Source organism: Chelonoidis abingdonii, chromosome 3 (genome assembly GCF_003597395.2).
Source record: "Chelonoidis abingdonii isolate Lonesome George chromosome 3, CheloAbing_2.0, whole genome shotgun sequence".
NCBI lineage: Eukaryota > Metazoa > Chordata > Testudines > Testudinidae > Chelonoidis > Chelonoidis abingdonii.
Window position 1 is genome coordinate 110550607 of NC_133771.1, and position 27561 is coordinate 110578167.

At 42.2% G+C, this 27561-nt stretch overlaps 1 protein-coding gene across 1 annotated transcript in view; it reads right to left on the bottom strand.

Moving 5' to 3' along the window:
• Positions 1-4222: 4222 nt before the first annotated feature.
• Positions 4223-27561, bottom strand: part of TXLNB (taxilin beta) — a 45980-nt gene continuing 22641 nt past the window's right edge. Inside the window, exons 5-10 of the mRNA XM_032769230.2 lie at positions 24328-24522; positions 22009-22128; positions 17869-17943; positions 11483-11575; positions 7284-7379; positions 4223-6132 (exon numbers count right to left, since the gene is read on the bottom strand). Of these exons, the coding sequence (XP_032625121.1) occupies positions 5590-6132; positions 7284-7379; positions 11483-11575; positions 17869-17943; positions 22009-22128; positions 24328-24522 (1122 nt within the window). The 3' untranslated portion in view covers positions 4223-5589. The remainder of the gene's footprint in view (positions 6133-7283; positions 7380-11482; positions 11576-17868; positions 17944-22008; positions 22129-24327; positions 24523-27561) is intronic.

Genomic DNA, 27561 nt, shown 5'->3' on the forward strand with positions numbered 1-27561 from the left:
TATACTTCAAGACTCAACTTTCCTTGTGCTTGAGAAATGTGTGTGCTATCTGTATGGCCAAGCTTCACCATAGGATGTCAGTGATGCCTGATATAAGGTGTTCTGCCTACCTTCACTTTCACTGCCTAAACTGAGCATGCCACAAACATGTAATGCTCTACACCAACACAGCAAGTGGGCAAATTACCAGGCTGCTATAATGAGGCACTTTCTTGTTGATAGGATGAATGCTTATTCCCCTGTTGGCCCTGGATAGCATTTAGAAAACAAAGGGCTTGCCATCACCTGAATGGCAAGAAATCCAGCACCAGATCGTATGTTGCAGTGCTTCATGCCTGCAAGCATATGAAATGTCAAACAGGGTGATGTTCCATTGTTCCTGGCTTACTACTGGGATTTCCTGCCCATGCTTGTGTCAGAAGTGTGAGAGCATTGACAAAAAGGCTGCTGACCCTGTTATTCACAATGATGACTTGTCCGGCACGAGTGATTGTGGTGAGCAGGATGCCAGACTGGGAAATGAAAATGTATTTTACTCAGGGAATAAGCACTACAGGGCCAACAGCAATATATATAATTCATAACAAACACTGGACTTGAAATAGAAAATACAATTTTGACTGATATCAACAATTATGTCAGTTCATACCTATCCAGAAAAACTGCCACTTATAAATATCTGGGGAGTCCAGTCAAAAGATTTGTGTTTTACTTGGTTCAGTGCTGTGGCTGAGGAAAACATGCTCGTTGCCAAGGAAAATAATGACCTTTTAAGCATTTTCATAAATTTTATATATTTGATGCATTTTTCTATCATTTCACGTAGTTAGGCTGGTGCACAAACACTTCTCATGAGGGTAAATGGTAACATAATTCAGCCTACAGTGAAAGGTGAGTATTGCCAAGAAAAATAAATGATAGGGATGGGATAATACTTTGACCTATACTTACTACCAAAAGCTAGTCATGGTAGCTTATTGCACATTATCTGTTAGACTGATGGTAGAAATGATTAATGCATGAACACTCCAGTAGGGCAAGAATTTGTAATTCTTTTGCACATTTTATTATCCACAACTACTAAAAATAAAAGATTTTTCACCCAAATTGGCTATTTGCAGTATTTTTGTGTGTGTATGAGTTCTAAGTTCCTCAGTCCATTCTGCCTTGCCTGTAATATACTTCCATATACATTTCAATCATTTGCAGTCAATTTGGGACTTTACAGGGCAAGTATTAATGAAATTAGGGACAAGAACTCTTTTCGGTGTGGTGTCAAAATTGGTAACTTTGTGCCATGACAGAAAACTGCAGAGTTTCTTGCAGAGAACTCTTAGTACAAGACCTCTCGAGTTATTGGCTGTATAAATCTGCAGAGAGTAAATGGTGCCCCTAGTGCCGGAATGAAACTCATTTTCTAAGCACAATAATGGGCCTCACCGTCTGGCCTACGTGGTGTGGGGTGGTAGGTGAAGAGCTGCCGGGGTGGAAGACAGGTGCAGGAGCCTGAGGGAGAGGAGGGAATTGGGAGACTTGGGGAAGGGGAAAGGAGTTAGAAGCAAGAGCTGGAATGGGAAGAGAGGCATGAGCAAAAGTGGCATACTAATGACGTACTAATTTTCCCCAGGACCCCTACCTCACTCAGTGCACAGGATGGGTGTGTGCTGAGAATGAGTCAGGGTGGTGTAGGGGATGAGACTGTTGTCTGTTGGTTACATGAGTGATGTTAATTCTGGCATTTCCTTCCTTCAGAATTCATGACTTTGTAAACTGAATGTTCTTTTAATGTAGTTTTTGGGGATGTAATTGAATATTTAAGTTTGTAAGGAACTTAGATGGAGTTGTGGTGAAGACATTATAAAACAAAGACGGGTATTAAAATGACAAAAAACAAAAACAAACAAAAAACCCCCAAACCAAACCAAATCAAAGCCTAAAACCACAAAACAAAACAAAACCTCAAACAAACCCAAACTGAAAAATTCACAAATCATCAGAGCAGAAGGAGATTTACTATATATATGACTCATGCTATTTTAATTTAAAAACGCTCTAATAACAAGCAAAACTATATGCTTCAAATTTATACTCAGCTTCTATAGACATAAAATCACTGGAACCTAAAGAAAGTAAACCACATGATTATAGATTTTCAGCAATTGAAACAATTAATTTATAGGCTAAAAGTTTCAGTTCTAAGCACCTAAGTGACCCGGTTTTCTGGGAGATTACCAACATTTAGGTGTTTAAATATAAAAGGAAGTGTCTAACTTTAGGCATCTAAATTTGAAAATTTTAGCCATAATGGATAAGTCCAACCCCAGAACAAACAACTATCAAAATCATACTGTGAATACTGCAACAGATAACTTACCAAAAGATTGTACCAAACAGTGCAAATAATGAAAACAATTATATTGTGTTAACTGGGCTGAATTATCTCTTCAAGAATGAACGAGGATTAAAAATGAAGACTCATTTTTGGGTGAAATGCAACAAGAATTTTGTGATCAGAGTATCCAACAAATGACATCTTTCCCCCTAGGTCACCAACATTTCAATTTAAATCTGCATGTATGATTTTCTAGAGCATTTGAGGGTTTCTCAGTGTTTGTGAGTGTGGCTGGGTTTGTTTGTGTATAACATTTCTCTAACTTCTGGACATCTGTTCTCATATTAGTAGCTTTTTCACAGTCTTGAGATAGTCAGACCAGGAACTGGTAGCATGAAGGCCTGGACCGAGTATACCTATTGTGGATACTGGGACTGGCGGACCCTGGATTAAGTATACCTATTGTGGTAGCCAGAAGCTGGGAATGGGCGACAGGGGATGGATCACTTGATGATTACCTGTTCTGTTCATTCCCTCTGGGGCACCTGGCATCGGCCACTGTCAGAAGACAGGATACTGGGCTAGATGGACCTTTGGTCTGACCCAGTATGGCCATTCTTATGTTCTTAAAAATGGCAGGCCTAGTCAAAACCATAGCTAAAGGCCTGCCCCCGGTGGGGGAGGAACAACTAAGCCCAGGCCACAAATGATTACGTGGGAAAATAAATTAGAAAACAGGAATGGGAGTGGAGGTCAAAGGTTAAAAATCAGGGATCCAGAAGGGGACACAAAGCAGAGAACCCTCGACAGTGTCCATCACTTCTTAAAGATGTCTGAGGAGTCAGTGGACACCACCCACAGGAACTTTACCCAGTGGTTTGATTTGATGAGGGGCCAGAAAGAGGCCCCACACTTGCAAAGTGCCTCTCCTGCACCATCAAGGTTTCTTCTCCTGGTTTAGTGGTGGCCATTTTGGCCAGAACCAGGAGTAGGTTGACGGGGAGATCTCGTGACATCGTGCAGCCATGGATAAGATGTGCAAGGACAAACAGGTGAAGGGAAAAGTGCAACCAGAACCTCAGTAAGATATTCTGAAGGAGCCGGAAGAATGGCTGCAACCTGACACACTCTACATAGATGTGACCCAGGATCTCCTTCTTGCCACAGATAGGATAGGTGTCATGGGATTCCATGAACCGTACCAAATACACGCCTGTGCTCATTGCTCCCTGGAGGAACTGCCAACTAATATCCCCAGAGAGTCATGGAACCAGAGTAGAATACAGACTGGCCCACTGGGACGCCTTGCCCACTGGATTAAGTGCAGAAGATGCATGCTGGAGATGAGAGAGGGATTCTAGCAGTGGGCAGGCAGGCAGATTAGGACTCTCCGCCAAACAAAACTCCTGACATTTCCTGCTGAATGCCCTACAAGCTCCCCCTTTGGCTCATGATGCTAAAAACAAGTGGATGACACCAAGGTGAAAGTAACTTACAGGACTTACCGGTACTTCTGGAGTACTGAGGGGGGCATGGCCTCATCAGGAAGAGGCGTGGCCTCAATTGGAAGGGATGTGGCGTCAAGATTTAAAGGCCCTGGTGCACCGGCTGTGGCTGGGAGGCTCAGGGCCTTTAAATCAACCCGGGGCTCCCAGCTGCAGAGGTGGCTGGGAGCCTCTAGGGCTCAGGGGCAAATTAAAGGACCCAGGGCTCCGGCTGCCACAGAGCTCCAGGCCTTTTAAATCCTACCCGCAGCTCCGGCTGTCAGAGCTGCAGGTGGGATTTAAAGGGACCAGAGCTCCCACGGCTGTGGGGAACCCCGAGGCTTGCCGGGCTAGGATTTAAAGAGCCTGGAGCTCCTGCCACTGCGGGGAGCTCTGAGCCCTTTAAATCCTGGCCCCAGCCTGTCCGCAGGAGCCACAGGCGGGATTTAAAGGGCTCTGAGCAGCCCACAGCCGCGGGAGCTCTGAGCCCTTTAAATCTGGCCCCAGCCAGTCACTGGAACCGCGGCCAGGATTCAAAGGGCTCTGGGCTGCCTGCTGTGGCGGGGAGCCCAGAGCCCTTTAAATCCCCACCATGGAAGCTGGTGCGGACTGGCACGGTGTACTTGCTCTTGCTGGTATGTTGTACCGGACCATACTGGCTTACTTTCACCTCTGGATGACACACAGAAGCTGGCTAAAGTAGTAAGGACCAGAGTGTGAGGGGCCCTTGGGTGGGCTTGCAGAAGGGTAGAGGAGCACAAGCAACCTTTCCTCTCCCATGTTCTGCATTCCTGGCAATCAGGGAAGCACAGGGATTGTTTGCTTTTGTTCTACTCTGGGGAGCAGGATACCAAAAAGGGAGTGAAGAGGAAGCAGCATAGCCCAGTTCCCATTCTTGACTGCGACAGCTTAAACACCAGGGCTTATGCTTCTGGGAGCAATCTGTGCACAGAGCAGACTGTACACCACCTGTGCACAAAGAGAAATATGGGGAGAGAGTATACCTGCCTGAGACACAGTCTCTATTGCTTAAAAGCCAGGATCTGTCCCTAAAGATTAAAACAGCAATATTATGAGGCATCTCGCGAAGAATTTTTCCCTTTCATTATGGTTCTGTTAAAAGCAATGACATAATCACAGCACTGAACAGAGATGGCAATTAGGGGTAGATGTTTGGAGTTGTGTGTGGGTGTTTAGATACAAAATTTCCAATAGCAAGTTAGTGATTTGTGCAGGTAACTTTTGCAAAAATGTGCCATTATTGTACTTCTTAATTGCTTCAATTTACCCTATCAATGCTTCTGCTATGATCACAAATCCTGATCACCTCATTTATTAAGCTCACCTGGCCTCTAAACAGGGCATGTTTTGTGCAACATCCAGCCAAATTGATATGTTTAATTATGTAGCTTTAAAAAATGTGTATCTGTATTGCAACAATTCTTAAAACATGAAACCTCAACAGTTTGCCTGGATTTTGTTGAGTGAGATGACTTATTATGCCTGGAAAGAAGATTCTGTAATTTTGTTACATTTTGCTGACATTAAGAAAATATTATGCTTTGCATACGTGAGGGACAGCCAAAATAGCAAACCCATTATTAGTGCGTGGTGGTGGTGAAGAGGTAAGATGCATTACACACTGCTATAAAACACGTTTGAGCATGTTTTCAGGCCCTATTTTTGTTTGTTTGTTTTTGTTTCAGAAAATCAATTTTGGGAGAAAATGGAGCTGTGATTGGTAGAAAGACAAGCCAGAAAACAGTGTTATATTTAATCTACTCCTTCCATGTCAGCATCTACTGTTTGCTCTGTGGGCTGATCTTGAGCAGGCTGCTCTGCTGGGGCTCCTTCACATTTTTCAGTGGATTTCAGAGCAAGACTCAGCAGCCCAGAGGGTTTCCCTGCCTCTGGCTGAGAGATGGGATGGGAAGGAAGCTCTGGCTCTGTGAGACAAACAGGACTGCATGCTTGAAGGTCAGCTGGCTCTGGATTACTGTTCTCACTGGAGACTGTGAGGGGATCCTGCATGTGATGGGTCACCATGAATGCTGCAGCTAGATTCTTCAGGATGTTCTCATCAATAATGGACAGCTCTGCACTATCCTGTTCAGTAACAGAAGGGCTTGCACCAGCCTCTTTTCCCAAGATGTCATCATTTCGATCCTCCTCATCCTCCTCTTCCTCATTAGTGAATTTTGCTTCTTTAATTTTTTTGTACAGTTCATTCCTCTCTTCCTGCAGCGCTCTGCAAAGGTTCTCTAGCCTCTGGATTTTCAGCACGAAGCACTCATACTCCTTAGCCCTCATTGCTTTCTGTGATCAAATCAAAACCAGGCAAAGGTGTAGGAAAATGGAGTTCATATTCATGAGGTTCACACACGTACGTTGCAGTTATAAAGATATAATTTGTTACGTGCACCCTTTTTTCACTGTGGGGTAGCTGGAGTTCCCAAAGTAATAAAATACAATTACAATCTACCTACCTAAGTATGAATTCACCCCAGTGCACTGAAATGTGGCACTTAAGTGGTAAATAAGGCATTCTGCAGGTCCTCTGCACTTGGTTGAATTTCACCAAGAGATAGGCATAGGCATAGCCATGAATAATGTCTCGCGATAGAAGGGCTATAAAACATTCAGGATATCAGTACAGATAAGCACCCAAAAGCTGTATTGCTTATCTGGATTTCCTGGAACACTGTCTTGGAATTTTCATGAGAACAGGATGCCTCATATTTGCAGTCCTTCTTGTTTTTGGTTGGCTGGAAATTCTGTGAGAACAGCCTCTCTTGAAGCATTTTGTGGACATCTACATTTTCTGATTCTAGCTGGATGCAGAAGTCTACAAAAATGACAATACTGGAGGTTGCAGCAGGGACACTATTCATTCTTTTTTCAAACCTCAAAAACATAGTCCAGGTTTCATCTAAGTTTGAGATGAAACTTTAGGTAGCTTCTTATTTGATCTGAATCAGTTTCCATATCCCTACTAATTTTCTATGCAATCTCTCTGTGTAGGGAACATTTAAATCTATGGTTGACCCCAGTGACTTCTATACTGGAAATTAAGCTGAATTAACCAAAAGTCTGACTTTAAAGTGCATTATTTAAAGCACATTAAACCCCTGTGTGGACACTTTCTTTCAGAAGTCAAGTGGCCTTAATCTAAAGTGACCTAAGGCCACCTCACTTCTGAATGAGAGCATCCACACGGGGGTTTAATGCACTTTAAATTCACTCTTGATTAATTAGGCTTAACTTCCCATGTGGACAAGCTGTTAGTGTATGCAGAGCCAGACTCAGTAATATCTTGGCTTCAACAGATGTGATGTTTTTTCCAAGACCTGACCTTATCAACATATACTAAGAAAAAGGGCCTAGTTTTCCCATTGATTTTAGTGGGCTTTGGATCAGCCCCCAATTAACTTGAAAATATGAAAAAAATTGTAAAGTAGGTTTCTCACCTCTTCAATCATGTCCAGTAGAGCTTTATTACAGTTCTCAAACCTGGCTTTCCATGTAGCTGTATCCTTTTCCAGCTTCTTCATCTTCTTTGTCATCTACAGAAGCAGGAAGAGAATCACAGCAGGAATCCAAAATGTTAATTGAAGCATTTTAGTTATCTTTTCTTAAACCTCTACTTATAGCTCTGTTACCAGTAACTACAATGAAAATGAATATAGCATTGTCAAAGAATGATGGCTGAGGAATCACATATAGCAAGAGACTGGTTTAATTTCAACTCCCCAAGTGTTGAAATTTGACACAAACGAATACCCCCTGCCATTCATACCCATGTGCTCCAAAATAGGAAAAATGTATTACATGGTTAAAAAATTATTATACATATTAAAAATAGTTAAGGCTGTGATGAAGGAAAGTTAATATTTCCCAAAGGAAATCTACATGAAGAAAAGAGAGACCTTGGTGCCACAGACTACACAAAATGGTTACTCCAATAGTAATGGCCAGTTTCTAAACTGAGCACTCAATTCTCTCTCACTTTCTGCTGCAAAGATTACTGTCTGCAACCAATAGCAGTCTTACTAGCGTTTTAATGTGAACAAATACAAACACTTGATAGGGAGACTTCTGATTTCCTTAGGGCCCAATCCTATGAGAAAGCTAGTAGGGGAGAGGCTGTTCTAGATTTGATTTTGACAAATAGGAAGGAAATGGTTAAGACTTTGAAAGTGGAAGGCAACTTGGGTGAAAGTGATCATGAAATGGTGGAGTTCATGATTCTAAAGAATGGTAGGTGGGAGAACAGCACAAAAAAGACAGTGGATTTCAAGAAGGAAGACTTTAGCAAACTCTGGTAATTGGTAGGTAAAATTCCATGGGAAGCAAGTCTAAGGGGAAAAACGAAGATATTTGGCAGTTTTTCAAAGAGACATTATTAAGGGAACAAGAGCAAACTATCCCACTGTGTAGGAAAGATAGGAAGTATGGTAAGAAACCACCATGGCTTAAACAGGAGATCTTCAATGATCTAAAACTCAAAAAAGAGTCCTACAAAAAGTGGAAACTCGGTCAATTTACAAAGGATGAATATAAACTAATAACACAAGCATGTAGGGACAAAACTAGAAAAGCCAAGGCACAAAACGAGATCAAACTAGCTAGGGACATAAAAGGAAACAAGAAAACTTTCTACAAATACATTAGAAGCAAGAGGAAGACCAAGGACGGAGTAGGCCCATTACTCATTGAGCGGTCTGGGGAACAATAACGCAATAACAGAAAATGTGGAAATGGCAGAGGTGCTTAATAACTTCTTTGTTTCAGTTTTCACCAGGAAGATTGGTGGCAATTGGACGTCTAACATAGTGAATGCTAGTGAAAATGAGGTAGCATTAAAGTCTAAAATAGGGAAAGAACAAGTCAAAAATTACTTAAACAAGTTAGATGTCTTCAAATCACCAGGGCCTGATGAAATGTGTCTTAGAATACTCAAGGAGCTTACTGAGGAGATATCTGAGCCATTAACAATTATCTTTGAAAAGACATGGAAGATGGGAGACATTCCAGAAGACTGGAAAAGGTCAAATATAGTGCCCATCTATAAAAAGGGAAATAAGGACAACCCGGGGAATTACAGGCCAGTCAGCTTAACTTCTGTGCCCGGAAAGATATGGACTGGCAAATACATCAAGCAATCAAATTTGCAAACACCTAAAGATAATAAGGTGACAAATAACAGTCCAGCCATGGATTGTCTAGAACAAATCAGTTCAAGACCTAACCCAGATCAGCTTTTCTTGAACAGGGTACCAAGCCTTGTGGATAGGGAGAAGTGTCGATGTGGGTCATCTCTTTGATTTCAGTAAGGCTGTTGATCCTGTCCTCGCATAACTTCTCCATCACAAATAGGGAATACAACCTAGATGGACTAACCTATATGATTGGGTGCATAACTGGTTGGAAAAGTCATTCCCAGAGAGAGTTATCCATGGTTCACAGGTCATGCTGGAAGAGGGCATACTGAGTGGGTCCCCATGATCTAGTTCCTGGTCCTGTTCTGTTCATATCTCATCAATGATGTAGATAATGCATCAGAGAGTGCACTTATAAAGTTTGCAGATGAAGCAAGCTGGAGGGTTTGAAGTGCTTTGGAGGACAGGATGTAAAATTCAAAAAATGATCGGACAAACTGGAGAAATGGCGATGTAAATATGATAAATTCAATTAAGGACAAATGCAAAGTACCTCCACTAAGGGAGGACCTACAGTTGCCACACATACAAAAGGGGAACTGAACTGTCTAGGAAGGAGTACTGCCGAAAAGGGATCTGGGATCATAGTGGACTCAAGAGCTAAATATAGCAAACAGTGTAACGCTGTGCAAAAAAAGCAAACATCATCCTGGGATGTATTAGCAGGAGTAATTAAGGCAACGACATGAGAAGTAACTTCACTCACTACCATGCTGATAGGCCTCAACTGGAGGATGTGTCCAAGTCTGTGGGTGCCACATTTCAGGAAAGATGTGGACAAACTGGAGAAAGTCCAGAGAAGAGCAACAAAAATTATTATAGATCTAGAGAACATGATTGAAAAAACTGGGTTTGTTTAGTCTGGAGAAGAGAAGACACAGAAGGGACAAGAGAACAGTTTTCAAGTACATAAAAGGGAGAAAAATTGTTCTTTTTAACCTCTGAGCATAGGACAAGAAGCAATGGGCTTAAACTGCAGCAAGGGCGGTTTAGATTGGACATTAGGAAAAACTTTCTAACTGTCAGAGTGGTTAAGCACTGGAATAAAGTGTCTCAGGAGGCTGTGGACTCTCCATCACTTGGGATTTTTAAGAGCAGGTTAGACAAACACCTGTCAGGGATGGTCTAGATAATACTTAGTCCTGCCTTGAGTGCAGGGACTGGACTAGATGACCTCTCAAGGTCCCTTCCAGTTCTATGATTCTATGAGGTACTGAGTGCTGCTAGCTCTTCCTGAAATTACTTGTCACCTCTTGGGATGACGGAAATGCTCACAGAAGCAAAGCACCTCTTGATTGCATTACTAAATTCACAGTGAATTTTCTGGCATTTGGCAGGGATTCTTTCTCCCTCCTTATCAGTCTAAGATTTCCCCACTTGAGGTCCTGCTCAGGACTTCCCCTGCACAGGAGAGGAGAAGGAATGGGGATTCTTCCCCTTTGTGCATTCCTGCACTAGTCCAGACACGAACTCCTGAGCATGCTCCTGGAGTGCAAACCATCAAAAAAGGGGCACGGGGAAGAGGTGGGGCCATGCCCTTGCCCTTTGCCCAGACTGCAGAGTTGGCAGGCTATGCTAAAGGGAGAAGGTGCAGTATGTGTCTCCCGAGGCACAACTCCTAGTGGAGCACCTTCTGGGATGATCACCTCTGCACTGTTCTCAGTACAGGCCAACAGCTAAATACCACAATCTTCCCTTCAGTCTTTACTCAGACCTCATTCCTACTTAAGGTAACTAGAGCTCTTCTCAATCAGGACCTCAGAATTTTGAGCCCCTGGAACATGAAAATTAAGGGCTAGATTCTCTCTTGTGTTGCACTTTGTGCAGTCATTTAAACTACCAGTGCAAAGTGGGGGGACAACTCTGACTAGGTAGTGTTTTAAACTCTCTTGGCAGTGGGGTGAATGGCTGCATAAAGTGCAGGGCAACAGTGAATTGTGCCTTAAATATTTACACCAACACTAAACATTTTATGCCAATTCATAAATGGTATTGAATGGCCATCGTATAAGCCATCAGGTTAGATTGTAAGTAGTTCATTGATTATTCTTTCACACAATTGTTATTTCTTTGCTGGAGAAGAGAGCAAAAGCTTTAACTTCCAGTGCTAAGATACAATGGGCCAGATTCCAAACTGGTGTAAACTGGCATAGGGCTATTACATCAGCTGAGGAGCTGGTCCCATAAGTTTCTGTGAAGAGGAGGTTGTGGGTCTCTTTTTCTATTAAACATTATGTGACATAAATCAGAAATGTACACAAAGTATCAAAGCAATATTGCAATACGTTTGGTCTTCCTGAGCCCATCTCACATCCCATTCAAACTTGGATTAGTTTGTTTCACCCAAGCATACAGAAATATCCCAATCCAAAGATAAATGATCACAAAGGAGAATCGTGTATCAAAATGAAAAGTGTCAGATTTTAGAAATGATACGTGCTACTCACTTTCTCCATCTCCTGTTTGAAACTGGCGAATACCTCATTGCTTTTTGTCAGTGTTTTCTGAAATTCTTCAAACCTTTCAGAATAGAGAGTGAGCTACATACACAGGAATAAACAGATCAGTTTCAGAAGTTCCATGTGGGCAAATTGAATGAATATAAACCTTATTTTAATGTTAATTAAATCAAAAGGGAACAACAATGATTCAATAATAATCCTTTTGTGCTTGCAAAGCAGCTTTCAAAGCGTCACATTAGTGAATTTAGCCTCACTACACCCTGATGAGGTTGGGAACTATACTATCCCTATATTAGAGAGTAATAAAATGAGGAAGAGCGGAAAGATTGAGGCCAATATTTTCAAAACTATGTGGGAACTGTGAGCGATCAGCTTTCTGAATATCAGGCTCAAAGTGGCATATGGGTACCCCAAAATTGGAAGAACTCCAAATAAGTAGATACTTCAAAAATGTTGACCTACTTGGCTTTTCTAAGGGCCACTGGGCAGAGAGTAGTAAAACCTAGTACAGAACCCAAGAGCTCAGAGTCCTAACTGTGATGTCTTCCAAAATGCCAAGTGTGGCCTGGGCAGTTTAAGAAGCATTTGTAACAAAGGCATAATAGACCCGTGTCAGCTGGGAACCTCAGTTGGCAGCAGCTTGTCCCAAAGTGACATATTTCCTGCCCATTTCCGTCTTTTCCGTCCCTTCTTTTATCTGACTTCCCTATTTTTATCCATGTGTTTGTGTCTCCTCCTTCACTCTCCTCCACTGATCTCACTTTCTATCCTCTCTCCCGATTCTTCTTGCTTCTTTTTCTCTCTCTACCCTTTTCCTATTTTAAATCTTTTCCCTTTCTCTCCTTTCCTTTTCACCCTTCCTTTTTTCTTTATTCCGAGTCTTGTTTCTTGTCTTTCTCATTGTGTGCTCTTTTTATTTATTTCTGCTCTCCTCCCTACACCTTTATATTGTCTGGTTGCTTTCCCCCTTCCTGCACCCCCTAGCTGGGTTCCTCTCACTACTCAACTCCCTGACCCCATCTGCTGTGCCACTTCACAGGGAAGCAACAGAGTGAATTGAGAAGGAATCTAGTCAGCTTTACTTTGTAGCTTGTACATGAAGTGGAGCTGCAGGCAGGGCCAGCAAAAGCAGAGTAACAATGTCTCTTGTCAATTTCACTTTGCTGTTCACAGGCGAGGTCCTGCAACAAAGCAGGAGAAAAGTGCTATTTCAATGTGCCAGCAGTTAGGGTCCATATTTCATTATTAATCTGCTTTTACTACCCTTGAAAAAGTACACCTGAAATTAGTAACACCACATTTTTTAGAGCTGGCCTCTGACTTTGCCGTTATGTCTACACTGCAGTGTCAACCCAGGGATTGAATTTAGACTTAACTCTAGCGCCACTTCTGCCAAATACAAATCACACTAATCCAGGGCTTGGAGTCAGGGTTCTAGAACCCTACGGCGGTGAAGGGTCTGAGCCTGAGTCAAACTGGGACCCAGAGTTCTAGGCCTATTGCTCTGCAGTATAGACAGAGCCCTACTGGACTCATGCTCTGGAAGTCTACCAAAAGTATCCCACAATCCCATGGACTGATTTTCTTTGTCCTCTAGACAGTCAATTGGTGGACAGTCAAGTATTCCCACACTGCACCAAGAACAGAGGGCTAGAGCAGCCCCATTTTGGGACGGTGCTAGTAAGTCTGGGTTTTGGGTGGTTGGACTCAGGCCCACATAATGCAGTGTAGATTCTAGGCTCCCAGGTTGAGACCCAGAATTCAACAGTTCCTAAAATAGGGTTCAAGTTGAATGTAGATGCCCAGACCTAGGCATCTTTGTTAACCTAGGGTCTGCTAACTCAAGTTCTACTAATCTTGGGCTTACACTGCAGTGCAGACATACCTGTATGATTCAATTTTTGGGTGACCATCTTGACTCAAACTTGTGAATCCAAAAATGGAGGTACCCTAAATCAGTAAATATTCTTGAAAATTTTGGCCTGTCTAAAGTTAATTTTCCTGTAAGAATTACTTAGGTTCTGTTCTCTTCCCCCTTTCCATCATGGGAAAGCAGTTTCCTACTAAAACTTCAAAGAAATACATGGTGTAAAAGATAAATTATATTTATCTACACTTCTGGACAAAAGAAAAGCAGATATTGAAATATTACATTCTGATTCCACAGGAATGTTTAGCCAACACAGTTCAACTATCCAGCTTGACAGCTCTTGTTAGCAAAAGAGAGTTTGGCATAACATACAATTTCCAAGGCAGGGACCTAAAGTTCAGAAGCAGCCTGCAGAATTTAAACATGTGGCCAGAGGCTGGCCTCTCCTGTACCTGCAGGGAGACGACTAAGTCAACTAACTAAAAGCTTTCGGTTTGGTTGGTGCCAACAACAAACAATTTCTAGTTAGCTATCAAGAAAGAGCCAAAACATAACCAAACACTATTTGTAGTTGTGTGCATTTAGTTTTGATTTTAAACCTATATAAAATTTATATTCAGATTACTTGTGGCTCTGGCAAGTGGTCATGGAGACCCTTAGTATTTGCAAATGTTTGATTTTTTTAACGATGTAAGCTCCCACAATTCAAATGGGAACTGTGAGTCTTCTGAGTGTCATGCCCTTGGGATCTGATGGATAGTTTAAGGATGGATGTCTACACTGCACAGTTAATCAAGGCTCTTACATAGGTTTTAACTTAACCCTCCTACTGTCCACACCCAAAAACCTCTGACATGGGCTTGGAGGTGCTTTAAGCACAGGCTTGCTTACCTAGCTGGGATGCTCAGACTGGAACCTACTCACTTTACAGTGAGGATCAGGCAAAATCATACAAGTGCCAATAGTCTTCCAATGTCCTTCTCACAATTCCTCCCAAACGACAGACAAGTTCTCCTGCAATTGGCATAGTTGGCTGGGAAAGAATCCTAAAACATCTTGGCACAAAGAACCATAGGCTATGCCCCCAGACACACCCGGCTGAGTGCAGAAAACAGGGAGCACATAGTAACACGGGGAGGACTGTGCAGTGGAGACGATTGCACCCCAGCTAAAGTAATGTGACTGGTCAAATTTAGGTGCCAGTCATTTGGGTTAATGATGCAGTGTAGACAGAGCTGTTAATCAGATGCTTAACAATACTAATACAGCTGTAACAATATGTATAGGGCACTAGACTGAGAGTCAGGAGACTTTGGTTTTAATCTTAGCTCTGCTGCTGTCTTGAGCAAGTCACTGCCTCTGTTTCCCTGCCACCCTTTGTCTTGTTTATGTAGATTATAAGCCCTTTAGAGTAGGGACTGTCTCTCACTAAGGGTAGATTGACACTTGAGCTGGGGGATGTAATTTCTAGCTTGGACAGATGTATGCAGCGAGCTTTGATCAACCTAGCGTGCCGAAAATGTACATGTAGCTACAGAGAAGTGGGTGGTGAGACAGGCTAGCTGCCTGAAGCACAGTCCCACAAGGGACCCTAGGTACTCATTTGGGTGGCTAGTCCCTCACACTGCTTGTGCTGCCTGAGCTACCCTTGGGTTTTTCGAGTTTGCTAGCTGGATCAGAACTAGCACATGTATATCTACCTCAGCTGGAACTCCCACTCCCCACCCAGTTAGATTATAGTCGTACTGCACTATGGGATTGTACAGTGACTAGTACGGATGTTGGCTCGGGCCTCTACACAGTACCGTAACATAAATAACAATCATTCATATTGTACCTGAGTACACACAAGTAATAAACAAGTAAATGTGTTCTATAGTGTTAGGGTACATGCAGTAGGAGTCGTCTCTCCCCAGGAGCATGTGCCAAGTTCTCAGATTAGGGAGACAAAGACCACTATACTGCATCATGTGGTCCTATGGTTTCATTCAAATTCTTTCTGAGAGTGCACACCTCTGGTAAAAGAGGTATGAATTTGTAGGAATAGTGCTATATGAAACAGCTATTTTAACACCATATTGCTAATGAGGCTATTGAATGAAAAAAGAGCAGTGTGTTAAATTAACACGTCCCCAGTGTGATAGTGGCCCCTCTGTAATCTTTGGTTGATGAATTACAGGAGGGACTCATTAGTTCATTGAATTTGCTATATTCACTTTGATTTTTCATAGTCAATTTGTTCTCTGACACAGAAAATAATATGCATTAAAGGCCTCGGCTAACTTTTATCTTTCACTTTGTTTCAAAATACAAAGCTAAAAGAGCCAACAGAAGTGACACACCTGGAGAGGCTGTGTGTCATGCTGCTGAGTAGCACCATAGCCCCACCGTGGGCATGTTCTGTGAGCCAGTGCCAGATGCCTTTAATCCTTTGGAGTGCAGAGTTCTCCGGCATAAGGAACACTGTACTGTTTAAGGGCCTGAGTCAGCAAAGTGCTAGCAGCCTCAACTTCCACTCCATTCAGTGAGAGTTGAGGGTGCACACACAGCACCTCACAGGATCTTCCCTAGAAAATGGAGTGCTGTCTCTCATATTATTATTGCACCATTCCCAATGGATGCAGTTGTCAAAGTGATGGAACTCCCACACCTGTGTCCCAATCCAACAGAACACTTAAGCACATGCTTAATTTAAGCATGTGAGTAGTCCCATTAAAATCAGGGTCTCAACCCCCAACTAAGGCATTCCGAAAGAGGCTTGAGTGGATTCCTTTATTACCACTTGACATGCATGTTTAATATATTCTCTCATGTTCAATTTCATTAAACTGGCAAGTGAGGTCTGGCTGATAGACAAAACTCTTTCTAGCTGAACATAAAGGCTTAATTAAAAACACTCAAAAGAAAATTGGGGACTGATTCCTCAGGAGACCTGTGCAGTGTGATTAGAGAACCTATCAAATTGATGTCCATAAACAAATACATTTATTTAGTATTTTTCAGTTTTTTCTCTGCTTATTTTAACCTTTGAAAAACTGCATAAAGGACCATATCCTTCTCACCTTGTTGACTGATGGCTAGACTGTCACAGCTCTTACTTGGCTGCACAGGGATGTTAGGTCACCGTACTTGGATTGTGAGTCTGACTACAGGAGTAGACCCGGCTCTACACACCCAGTACTATACACTGTGAGCAATTGGGCAGAGAGAAGATGTGGAGTGGGAGGAGACCTGGCTTTGCTTTCCCTTACTTGCAGGCCAGAATAGTTGGCAGAGTACAGAGCAGGGGATATGTACTCTATGAAAAGGGATAAATACCTTACTTCTCACCCAGAGGGAGTGAATTTTGATGTTCTGAGTCACAACACCATCCCTAGGCTGCGCCTCGGAAGATGTTGCCCTTTACTGTGGGCAGAGTATAAAATTACGTTCTAGCCCATAAGTAGTCCCCAAGTCTCTGAGGCTCTGTCTACAATAGTTTTTCATAAAACCTCCCCCCCAGCCATAGCCTGTGCAATTTGCCTGGTGATTATAACAATGGAAGCACCAGTGCAGACGAAGTACTGAGCCATTGACAAGTACCATTGTCACAGTTTTCACCACTGTGTTTGCAGACCTGCTCTGAGCTCTCCAGGGGTCTCCAGTAAGCACTCTGAGGACCACCAGCATTTAACAGTGAATTCTCTCTGGGCTATAGAGTACTATAGGCTGGTTTAAAAATTCTACTAAATGGAGGTAATTCTCATTTAAACCCTAAAAGAAGATCATTCTCTATGAATATTTCCATTAGGTATTTCCATAAGGCTAGGCAAATCTATTGCTGTTTTCTTTTTGGTATATACATCTTATGTGCCCACATTTCAGGTCTGGTATTGTGTCACTCTGTGTGATGGAGTGACTGTTGTATGTTTTTGTATCAGTTGTATGTTATTTGGCTGCCATTGCATTTCACTCCAGCCTCATCTGTGTGATAATTTGTGTAATAAATTACATTTTAATGTAGTTTTCAAACACTGTTTTATGCCCTGTTGAGCAGAAAGCACAAAAGGCCCATTTGTACAAGCACTCTGTGCTTGGAACTCCCATGGAAGTTAATAAGAATTCTGCATTCAGGCCTGATTCCAGCAAAGCACTTAAGGACGTGCTTAACAACTGACTTCACTGCGACTCATGTGCTTAAAGTTAAGTATGTGCTTCAGTGCTTTGCTGGACTGGAGCCTCAGAAGGCGTGTAGGTCTCAGCTGAGAAGAGTTATGGTGAGTATTGCGGTATGGGCATCCAACAGTATTACAGCATAGAGCTTTGTGGCTCAGTATTGTATGCACATGCAAACCCTTCAGTGTGGTGCACTGTTCTACTACATGCATGAAAATAGCCTGATTCCATTAGTACAGTGAAGGCTTAGGCGGAATATATATAAAGCTTTTGGAATACTTTACCTGGAATGTGGTGCGTGGACTAAAAATGGGCAAACAAAGGCACACCATGCAATCAACTTCACCTGGGCCTGTAGTACGGTCTCCTGTTCCTTCAACATTTTTGCCTGGAGCTTCCATTCTGCAGCTTGAGTCAGTAGCTGTGTTTAAAACAACAGAGAGAAAATTTATGTCACTCAGGGATGTGAATAATCATAGAATATCAGGGTTGGAAGGGACCTCAGGAGGCCATCCAGTCCAATTCTCTGCTTGGAGCAGGACCAATCCCCAGACAGATTTTTGCCCCAGATCCCTAACTGGCCCCCTGAGTTTAGCAGGCCAATGCTCAAACCACTGAGCTATCCCTCCCCCCATAGGCCACTGAAGCCGTCTGCTAACACATCCTCAGGTTGTGCTAACCGCTAAAGAAGCACACATAATACTAAATTACATTTTTACTGGAGGATCACACTCTTCATTCCTTCTATAGGCTAAGCTGTACAGCCCACGAGAGAGAGCAGTGTCTGAAGGGGCTGCCTGTGCTGTGCAGCATCAGCACGGGCTGCCAGAGTGATTCCGCCACCTGCAGCACCAAGCGGACACTGGTTTTCCTCTCACAATAGAAATCATTCTTTTCCACTTTCACCAAGATAATTAGGGCTCTGCTCATTGATACCTAGAACACTTCTGGGAGTTTTGGAATTGATTGGATGAAGTGTTCAAAAGTTATTGTGTTACAGACAAACTCCAGTGAGCTGAGTGTGGGGCCTGCAGGCTCAGTCAATTAGACAATTAATTTTTATTAGGTGACTAACTTGTTTTCTCAGTTGGTACTTATAGTAAATAAATCCTGGCCCTGCTGTCTGACCTCAATAGCTGGGCTGAGTGCTCAAGATTTTGGGGGAAGTTAGAGGAGCAGGAATCCACTGGAGAAACCTGCTTCATAATACTGCATGTCACGTTTGCTCAAAGCACTGGCGCTTTGAATTTCAGGGTTTGTTTAATATTCAGAGCACTTTTTAAAAATGTCACTGCACAAATGTCCCTCATAAGAACATAAGAACAGCTGTACTGGGTCAGACCAAAGGTCCATCTAGCCCAGTATCCTGTTGACCGACAGTGGCCAATGTCAGGTGCCCCAGAGAGAGTGAACTTAACAGGTAATGATCAAGTGATCTCTCTCCTGCCATCCATCTCCACCCTCTGACAAACAGAGCCTAGGGACACCATTCCTTACCCATTCTGGCCAATAGCCATTAATGGACTTAACCTCCATTAATTTATCCTGTTCTCTTTTAAACGCTGTTATAGTCCTAGTCTTCACAACCCCCTCAGGTAAGGAGTTCCACAAGTTGACTGTGAACTGTGTGAAGAAGAACTTCCTTTTATTTGTTTTAAACCTGCTGCCCATTAATTTCATTTGGTGACCCTTAGTTTTTGTATTATGGGAATAAGTAAATAACTTTTCCTTATCTACTTCCTCCACATCAATCATGATTTTATATACCTCTATCATATCCCTCCTTAGTTTCCTCTTTTCCAAGCTGAAAAGTCCTAGCCTCTTTAATTTCTCCTCATAAGGGACCTGTTCCAAACCCCTAATAATTTTAGTTGCCCTTCTCTGAACCTTTTCTAGTGCCCGTATATCTTTTTTGAGATGAGGCGACCACATCTGTATGCAATATTCAAGATGTGGGCGAACCATTGATTTATATAAGGGCAATAATATATTCTCTGTCTTATTCTCTATCCCCTTTTTAATGATTCCTAAAATCCTGTTTGCTTTTTTGACCGCCTCTGCACACTGTGTCGACATCTTCAGAGAACTATCCACGATGACCCCAAGGTCTTTTTCCTGATTTGTTGTAGCTAAATTAGCCCCCATCATATTGTATGTATAGTTGGGGTTATTTTTCCTGATGTGCATTACTCTACATTATCCACATTAAATATTCATTTGCCATTTTGTTGCCAACTACTTAGTTTTTTTTGAGATATTTTTGAAAGTTCTTCACAGTCTGCTTTGGTCTTAAACTGTCTTTGAGCCAGTTTGATATCATCTGCAAAAGCTTTGGCATCTTCACTTTTTTACCCTTTTCTCTAGTTCATTTATGAATTAAGTTGAATAGGATTGGTCCCAGGACGAGACCCTTGTGGGAACACACTAGTTACACCTCCTTGTACATTTTGTCAGGACCCGCTGCACTCTTGCTGAAGTGAGAGTAAAGATGGTTTTGTGCTGGGGCAAGTAAACCATTTAATGGTGTTGAAGTGAAGACGAAAAATATCCACGCTAAGATCTCAATCAGGAGCTCAACTTGGTACTACACTATAAAAGAGAGGGACAAAACAACATTGTTATTAAAAATAACTTGAAAAAGATAAAAAGCTGTGACAGGTCAACGAGACGCGAATGTGCGAGAGCTCTCCTCGCACAATGGTAACATTAGATAGTTGGTAAGATAGTTTCTGTTCCCTGAAAAGACGTTTCCAGGAAAAGTGTCGCTGTCATGTGATAGAAGTGTTGACGCCTTCTGTCGTAACTAACATGACCTTCATCCTAAGAGGGCTGCATTTATATAATGCCCTCAACTAATGACCATAAATTAATAGCATAGCCCGTGCCTTGAACGTCAGTTAGTGTGACAATATGATTTCAGGTAGAGGACAAGTAAACGGCGTCCATAGAAATCTGGATTACAGGGACTGTGAATGGATGAATCTACAGTGTTACACAAAGCTCTACTCTCTGACACCTGCACGCGGTCCGCAATGTACCATGAAGTGGCAAGTTGGGCCAGCCACACACACGAGTCGGCGTTTCTTCTGGGCCGCTTGTCTGGCCGGAGGCTCGTGTGTGCTCAAACCCTCACCCAACCCAAGACTCACATCCACACGGCAACTCGCTCTCCCCTCAAACCACCCAGTCCAGCCCTTTCCCCGAGCCACCTGTCACCTCCTTCCGCCCCGTCCCCTAACTTCTTCCTGCCCCCACTCCAACCCAGGCCCTGCACCCATCCCATCCCTTCCCCCAGGCCCGCCTGCCCAGTTCCGCCCCCTCCCCACAGCGTGCCCCATCCCCACTGCTCCCCCTCCCTCCCAGAGTCTCCAGCATGCCATGAAACAGCTAATTGTGGTGGGCGGTAGGCGCTGGGAGGGACAGGGAGGTGCTGATCGGCAGGGCAGCAGGTGCGCAGGAGATGCTGGGAGGACGGGGAAGCTGGCTGCCTGTGGGTGCTAAGCACCCACTAATTTTTTTCTGTGGGTGCTCCAGGGCTGGAGCATCCATGGAGTCAGCACCTATATAGTCGCTTAACATCTTTGACTGAGTTTGGGCTGTATTATTACCAAGTGGTAATAACATGTACTTGTCTACCTCAAAGGCAGGCTGCAAGTATTAATTCAGTTAATGTTCATAAAATCATTTAAGCATAAATATATATTATTATATGCCCGTTCCTTTATAATTTTATAGCTAATTGAACCATTTCTTGAGCTTACTTTTTCGTAGGTGCTAGTCATACAGGAGAATTGCAAAGAAAATTCCCCTCTTCTGAAAACCATGTACAAAGAATGTTGATTTTTCACTACTTCATGAAAAAATGAAAATAACAGAAATAAGTCCATATAGTCTGGCTAAAACACTTTTGGAGAAGGGTTTTCTAGACAGAGTCAGCAGAGGTGACAACTCTGGGGCTCACATTCTGAGAGGGACAGCACTTCTAGGGCTTCCACTTTCAGCACCTGTTGATTTCATTACTGGATGATACACTCAAAACTCCTTCATTGGCCTTTCTGCTCACCACTGCCTGCAGCCTCTACAGCAGACACCCTCTACTCTTTCAGATGAGCACCTGGGCCCAATTGGAATTCAAGCACATTCAGTGGGGTCATCAGAGCCATATGGGGAAATGTCATTGGCAGGGATTGATGGGGATTGGTGCTTTAGGACTGGTAGCATGATCTGGCTCCATGACTGATGAATTAGCCATGCACTAAGAAAGGTGGCAATCTGGCAGCCCTGGAGACTGCATTCCTGTATCTATAGTACAGTCACACCAAAGGCAATAGCCGTGACAGTTTCCCTCACACTGCCCTGTCACTCTATCACACTCAGACCTGCAGAGCCAATTATAGTGGTGAAATGGTATTCAGAGATGATTTGGGCCCACCTTTTATCTAAAGACAGACAGACAAATGAGCAGACAGATTAGACAGATAAGTACATATTCCTTTTCTCGTTCATGTCGCTCCTCCGCTTCTTTCATCATTTCCTGTGACTGCTCCAACTTGGCATCCACCAGTTTCTGTTGAAGTTCTCTGTGCTTAAATATTTTATCAAGTTGCTGCAAGAAAACAAAGTCTGCTGTGCTGAAATTGCAGATGTAGTGACATACACAAACCTGCATGCTCACACACGTAAGGCTGCCTATTAGAACAAGCATAAAGGCCAAAATACTGCAAATGGATAGAGCCCTGCAAATCCATGGATATCTACTTTACATCTGCGGATGTGGATGCAGATGCAGTTGTACTGCTTACCATCTTTGTAGATCACCTATTGGATGCAGATCCAATTTTTGTATCTGAGAAGGGCTCTACAAATGGAAACCCCAATTATTCCCAGCCTATTGCAATTATTAGAAAATGATAGTTCTTGTCATAAGAGCAAATTATACCAGAATTTACTCTAGAAGTGAAACCAAGTTTGTATTAGTTTAAATTTATAATAACAAAAAAGTCCTGGGGACCTTTTCCAATACAGTGCATTAGAATGTACAATATCCACATATAAACTCATTAGTGTGATCAAAAATATTACTCATATCTCAAATGATTGCTCTTTGGATGATGAACAGTTTATTGGTGCTGTTAACTGGTCAAGATTTTGACAGATGGAGCATATTAAATTCAAACTTAAAAGGCAATTGATCCTATAAAGTGAAAACAGAGATTTTAGGCCCCAACCCTGCAAATAGCTCAGTGTGGGTACAGGGATTCATCTGGACAGAGCTCTAAACAGGATTGGATCCTTTGGGCTTCAGTTTGCAAGATGCTGTGCATTCTGGCCTGACACAACAAGTACTTGAGGACATGCTTAAGTTTAAGCATATGGGCTGTCTTGCTGAGGCAGTAGGACTACATACACACATGTAAAGTTCAGTGTGTGCTTGATTACTTTACTGGATCAGGCCAGAGTGCTCAGCACTTTGTGTGGTTGAGCCCTTATTGACCATTGTTTCCTCCTGGTAATTACTTGTGTTCTAGCTCAACCACATAACATGGGCTTGATGCAGAAATTACTGGATGAAATATACAGGAGGTCAGACTAGATGATCTCATGGTGCTTCTGGCCTTTGAATCTAGGACTCTATAGCAGCCTCTCCCAAAAGAAATGTCAGAAATGGCCCACCTGACTTTTGCTGTGTTGAGTAAATCATTAGAGCTGGTTGGGAATTTTCCAATGTAACTTTTTTGTGCATGGGAAAATGCTGATTTATGAAACCAAAATTGTCCACAGGAAAAATTTTGAGAAAAAAGTTTTGAAGTAGTCAAAAACATCCTGTTTTGACATTTTATAATAGAAAAATTCTGTTTTACGGTTTGAAAGGACTTTACATTTCAAACTTTTAGTTAATTTAGTCTAAAAAATAAAAAGTTTAAATCAGAACAAAACATTTTGAAATTATGAATTGACATGATCCAAAAAATGTTTCAGATTGTTAGTTCATTAACATTATTAAAATTTTTTTGTTTTTTTGTTCCGATTTGAGTTGGGAAAAAATTCTGAATTCTTAATCTCTTATGAGATGGGTCTATAAATGCCACATTTAGATAAAATTTCCTTTTATTTTGATAAAAACCATTCAAATGCATGTATAGTTCATTTGAGAGGGGATGAGAGGGGATGGTCTCATGCTGATACAATAAGGTTTTTAAATAATTAGATGGATGTGCTCAGTTCAAAGTGGGTCAGCAATTGAGACTGGACGTACACAGTACTTTTGTCACTTTTCTTTCTGTTTTTAGTGTGTATATTTGGACTGAGAACCACAATGAACATATTAATTAACAATAAGAGTCCCAAAAAGTAATGAGTTGAGATATTTACAAAAGATGGGGAAAAAAATCAGCATAGTTTGAAAATGTAGGAGCTTTGTTGAAATTTTCTCAATAGCTAATATTTACTGAAGGGATAATATGCTATCTCTATATATTTTTTACTGCAGATTTTATAGTGAAAGTCATGTCTGCACACTAGAGTCTGTTCAGATGTCAAGAGTCCCTGGTTTACATTTGTTATTAATCTGCAGCTGCCTGAGAAGGGTTGAAGCACTAAGTTGCTTCTGATACAGTCTGGATTAAACTGCAATGTGCTATTAAACCTTGACAATGTTATCCATGTTGCACATCGCAGAAAAGCCTCATGAAGAACAAAAATGATAGCAAATTGAGATGAGGTGGTGTCAATAAATCTAATCCTCATGCACTTCAAAACCTGTCTCTCCCTACCTCAAGGAGGCTGCATGCCTTAGTAGTCTCACCTCCTCTCTGAGTTCATACTGATCAATGATGTTTTTCAGTTTCTCGGCCAGCTCTGTGTTCTCCTGGCATAGTTTCATGTTCCTTTCACTTTGCTGCTCAATCTGAGTCTGGATATCACTCAGTGTGCCCTGGAAATGATTAGTGATCTCTTTTCTCTTCTCGTCTTCCTCCCGTGCCCGTTGAAGAGTTTCCTCCTGTTAAAAAGGTGGAGAACGTGATAATTTAAATGGGTAACACAACAGCTAGCTTTAAAAAAAAAAAAAAAGATGGGATTCATCTGAAAGTTATAATGTTTGCAGTTCTCTTTAGAGCTATGTCTTTCTTTCATAAACCCAGGTAATGAGTGTGACTATAAATACATAGATTGGATTAGAGAGTAGCCTTGAAAGAAAGAAGGAAAACAAGGACTTTTGTTTATACAGATTGAGTTAAAGGGAACTCTCAAACCAGAGCAGCTTGGGTTCGAGAATGTTGATACAAAATATAAATATACTGATTCCCAATATTTCAGCATTACCTTTGCTATGAAAAAAGATATCTGGTCAAAAATGTTGCATCCAAACTGTTTTCTGATGGAAAATTGGGTTTTTGACAAAATGACCGTGTTTGTTGGAAGGTGTTTGCTTTCTGTGGAAAGTTTCTGCTTTTAGTTGAAACCCCCAAAACTGAAAAGTTTTGGCCACAAACAAAAATGTTTGGTCTTCATTCAGCACCAATACCTGGATTTAAGGTGTTTCTCTCTCACAACCCAGCCTCTTCTGCTTCATCAACTAGTAAATCAGACAGCTATACCAGGCTGTGTATTGTACAGATACAGAAGTTTATTTGCCAACACAGAGCAAAATAATGGGAGTGTTGCCTGAGTAAGGATTGCCGGATTTGTTCCCCACTTATCAGTGAAACTCTAGTTAGGATCTTTTTATGTGTAAGTGAATGTATCAGATGTCTAGCATTGGGACTACAATTTTTTTTTTATTTCCTAGTTATTTGCTTCTAAGTGTGTGTAATCTTGTTGTAACATTGTTGGTAGCCACCCCTAACGTGTTGCAACCCCATTAAGAAACCAATCTACAAATTGCATAGTGGCGTACTTTACGATCACATAGCATAGTTCAGCTAGCGTAGTTATTTATATGAAATCTCTGATTACACTGGACAAGGATAGTTTATTATAACCATGTGTGAATACAGCTGTAGCTGACTCTGGCATATGATCATTTATATTATAGATGTGTCCTCAGAGGTGTAGATTTATCTCCTGTTCTTGAAAAAAACGAGTGCACAGTGGGTGCGTAAAATACCACACTTTCTACAAGGCACACATCACAAAGATCTGCTGAAGAACAGCTACTGCTCCTATTGGAGGTCACTTTTCCTTGTGGTGGACGGACATGGGTGGAGATCATAGAGTTATGCAGTTTCTGGAGGAGGGAGATTTGGGATAGCATTACTGTTTGTAATAATAGTAGTGCCCAGAGGCCACAACTGAGATTGGGGCCCCGTTGAACTAGGCACTACACGTACACACACAAACACACAAAGTCCCTACCAGGACGAGCTTCCAATCAAAACAGATAAGACAAAGAGTGGGAGGAAAGTAATATGATAATCTCTGTTTCACAGGTGGAGAACTGAGCCACAGAGAGAGAAAGTGACCTGTCCAGCTCACTCAGGAAGCCAGTGATAAGGCTGGCAATTGAACACATCTTTTAGACTCCTAGCACAGGGCCTGGTCCTTAAGTGTAGCCTTCATAGACATGTCATTCTTTCAGTAGAGCAAAAGTGCACTAGTAAAATATCATTATTGTTATTCAGAGCTCAGTAAAGTAATAAATATATCTAAATGAATATAAAGCAAAACATTGCCACGTCTTGGAGATGAGTTACAATGAACCATTTTGTAGCAAGGTGACATAAACCAGCCAGAAAGTAGCAATTGTGCAAATATTAAAACATATGCAATGATAACACTTTGGGTCTCACTTAATTATTTACCTTGGAAGGAAGAATAATTTCTTGAAGCATAACAAAAGAATTGCTGGTTAAGGTTTGCTAGAATCATCATGCAATTTCGGTGTGGGGTGCACTGTTCAATATGATCTCCTTCTCTGCCCCAAGCAAAAGGCCAGACAATGGCTTTGAGCTACTGACTGCCTTGTGGGGGTTTTGGAACACTTCACAAGCAGCTGTACAGCACTGGAAGTGCAGAGTAGCTGGTCCAATCAGAATGTCTCATATTATGATTTTAGATACCAGATATTGTCACCGTTTGAGTTTCAAGTATTTTGAAACGAGGCTGCATCTAGCTGAAAGAAAAGCTGGTCTTGTAGTTAAGACACTGAACTGGTCTTAGGAAAATTGCATGCAATGCCTGGCTGATACTGGTTTCTTCAGTGAATAATTTAATGTCTGTGTGAATCTCAGGGGGAGATAGCTCAGTGGTTTGAGCATTGGCCTGCTAAACACAGAGTTACAAGCTCAATCCTTAAAGAGGCCATTTAGGGATCTGGGGCAAAAATCTGTCTGGGGATTAGCCTAGATGACCTCCTGAAGTCCCTTCCAACCCTGGTATTCTATGATTAGTTTTCCCATCTGTAAAATGGGTATGATAATAATACTTCCTTTGCTTGTCTAGGCTGTAAACTCTTTCAAGAAGTCTCTTGCTATGTTTAAGTACAATAGGTAGCATAAAGGGGTTCTGATCTCAAAGGCCTCTAGACACTATTGTAGGAGGAACACTGACTGACCTGTCAAGAATTCCTCCCCAGAGTCAGGGCTGGCTCTAGGTTTTTTGCCACCCCAAGCTCTGAGAGTGGAACTGTTCAAGCAGCCTTCCCCCCCCCCCCCCCCAAAATTCGGGAGCAGAATGCCACTCCTGAAATTGTGCTGCCCCAAGCATGTGCTTGCTTTCCTGGTGCCTAGAGCCGGTCCTGCCCAGAGTGTACCAGGAAGCAGTAGCTTTAGCACCATAGGAAAGGGAATGGCATGTACTGGACCTGAACTGGGCCAGTGGAGAGGCAATGCCTCTATAGATCAAGCTTCAAAATGTTTCTTCTCTCCACTCCAATTGTGCTGGCCCCTGAGCAGGGTAACACGGAAGGGGGAAGACACATTGGGGCAGCCAAGACCCGGCTCAAAGTAAGCTTCTCAATTTGCATTACTGTGTAATTGTTCACCTCAAGCACATCCAAAATCTCCGGTCATGCCTATCCCTATTAATCTGTGAGCATTCC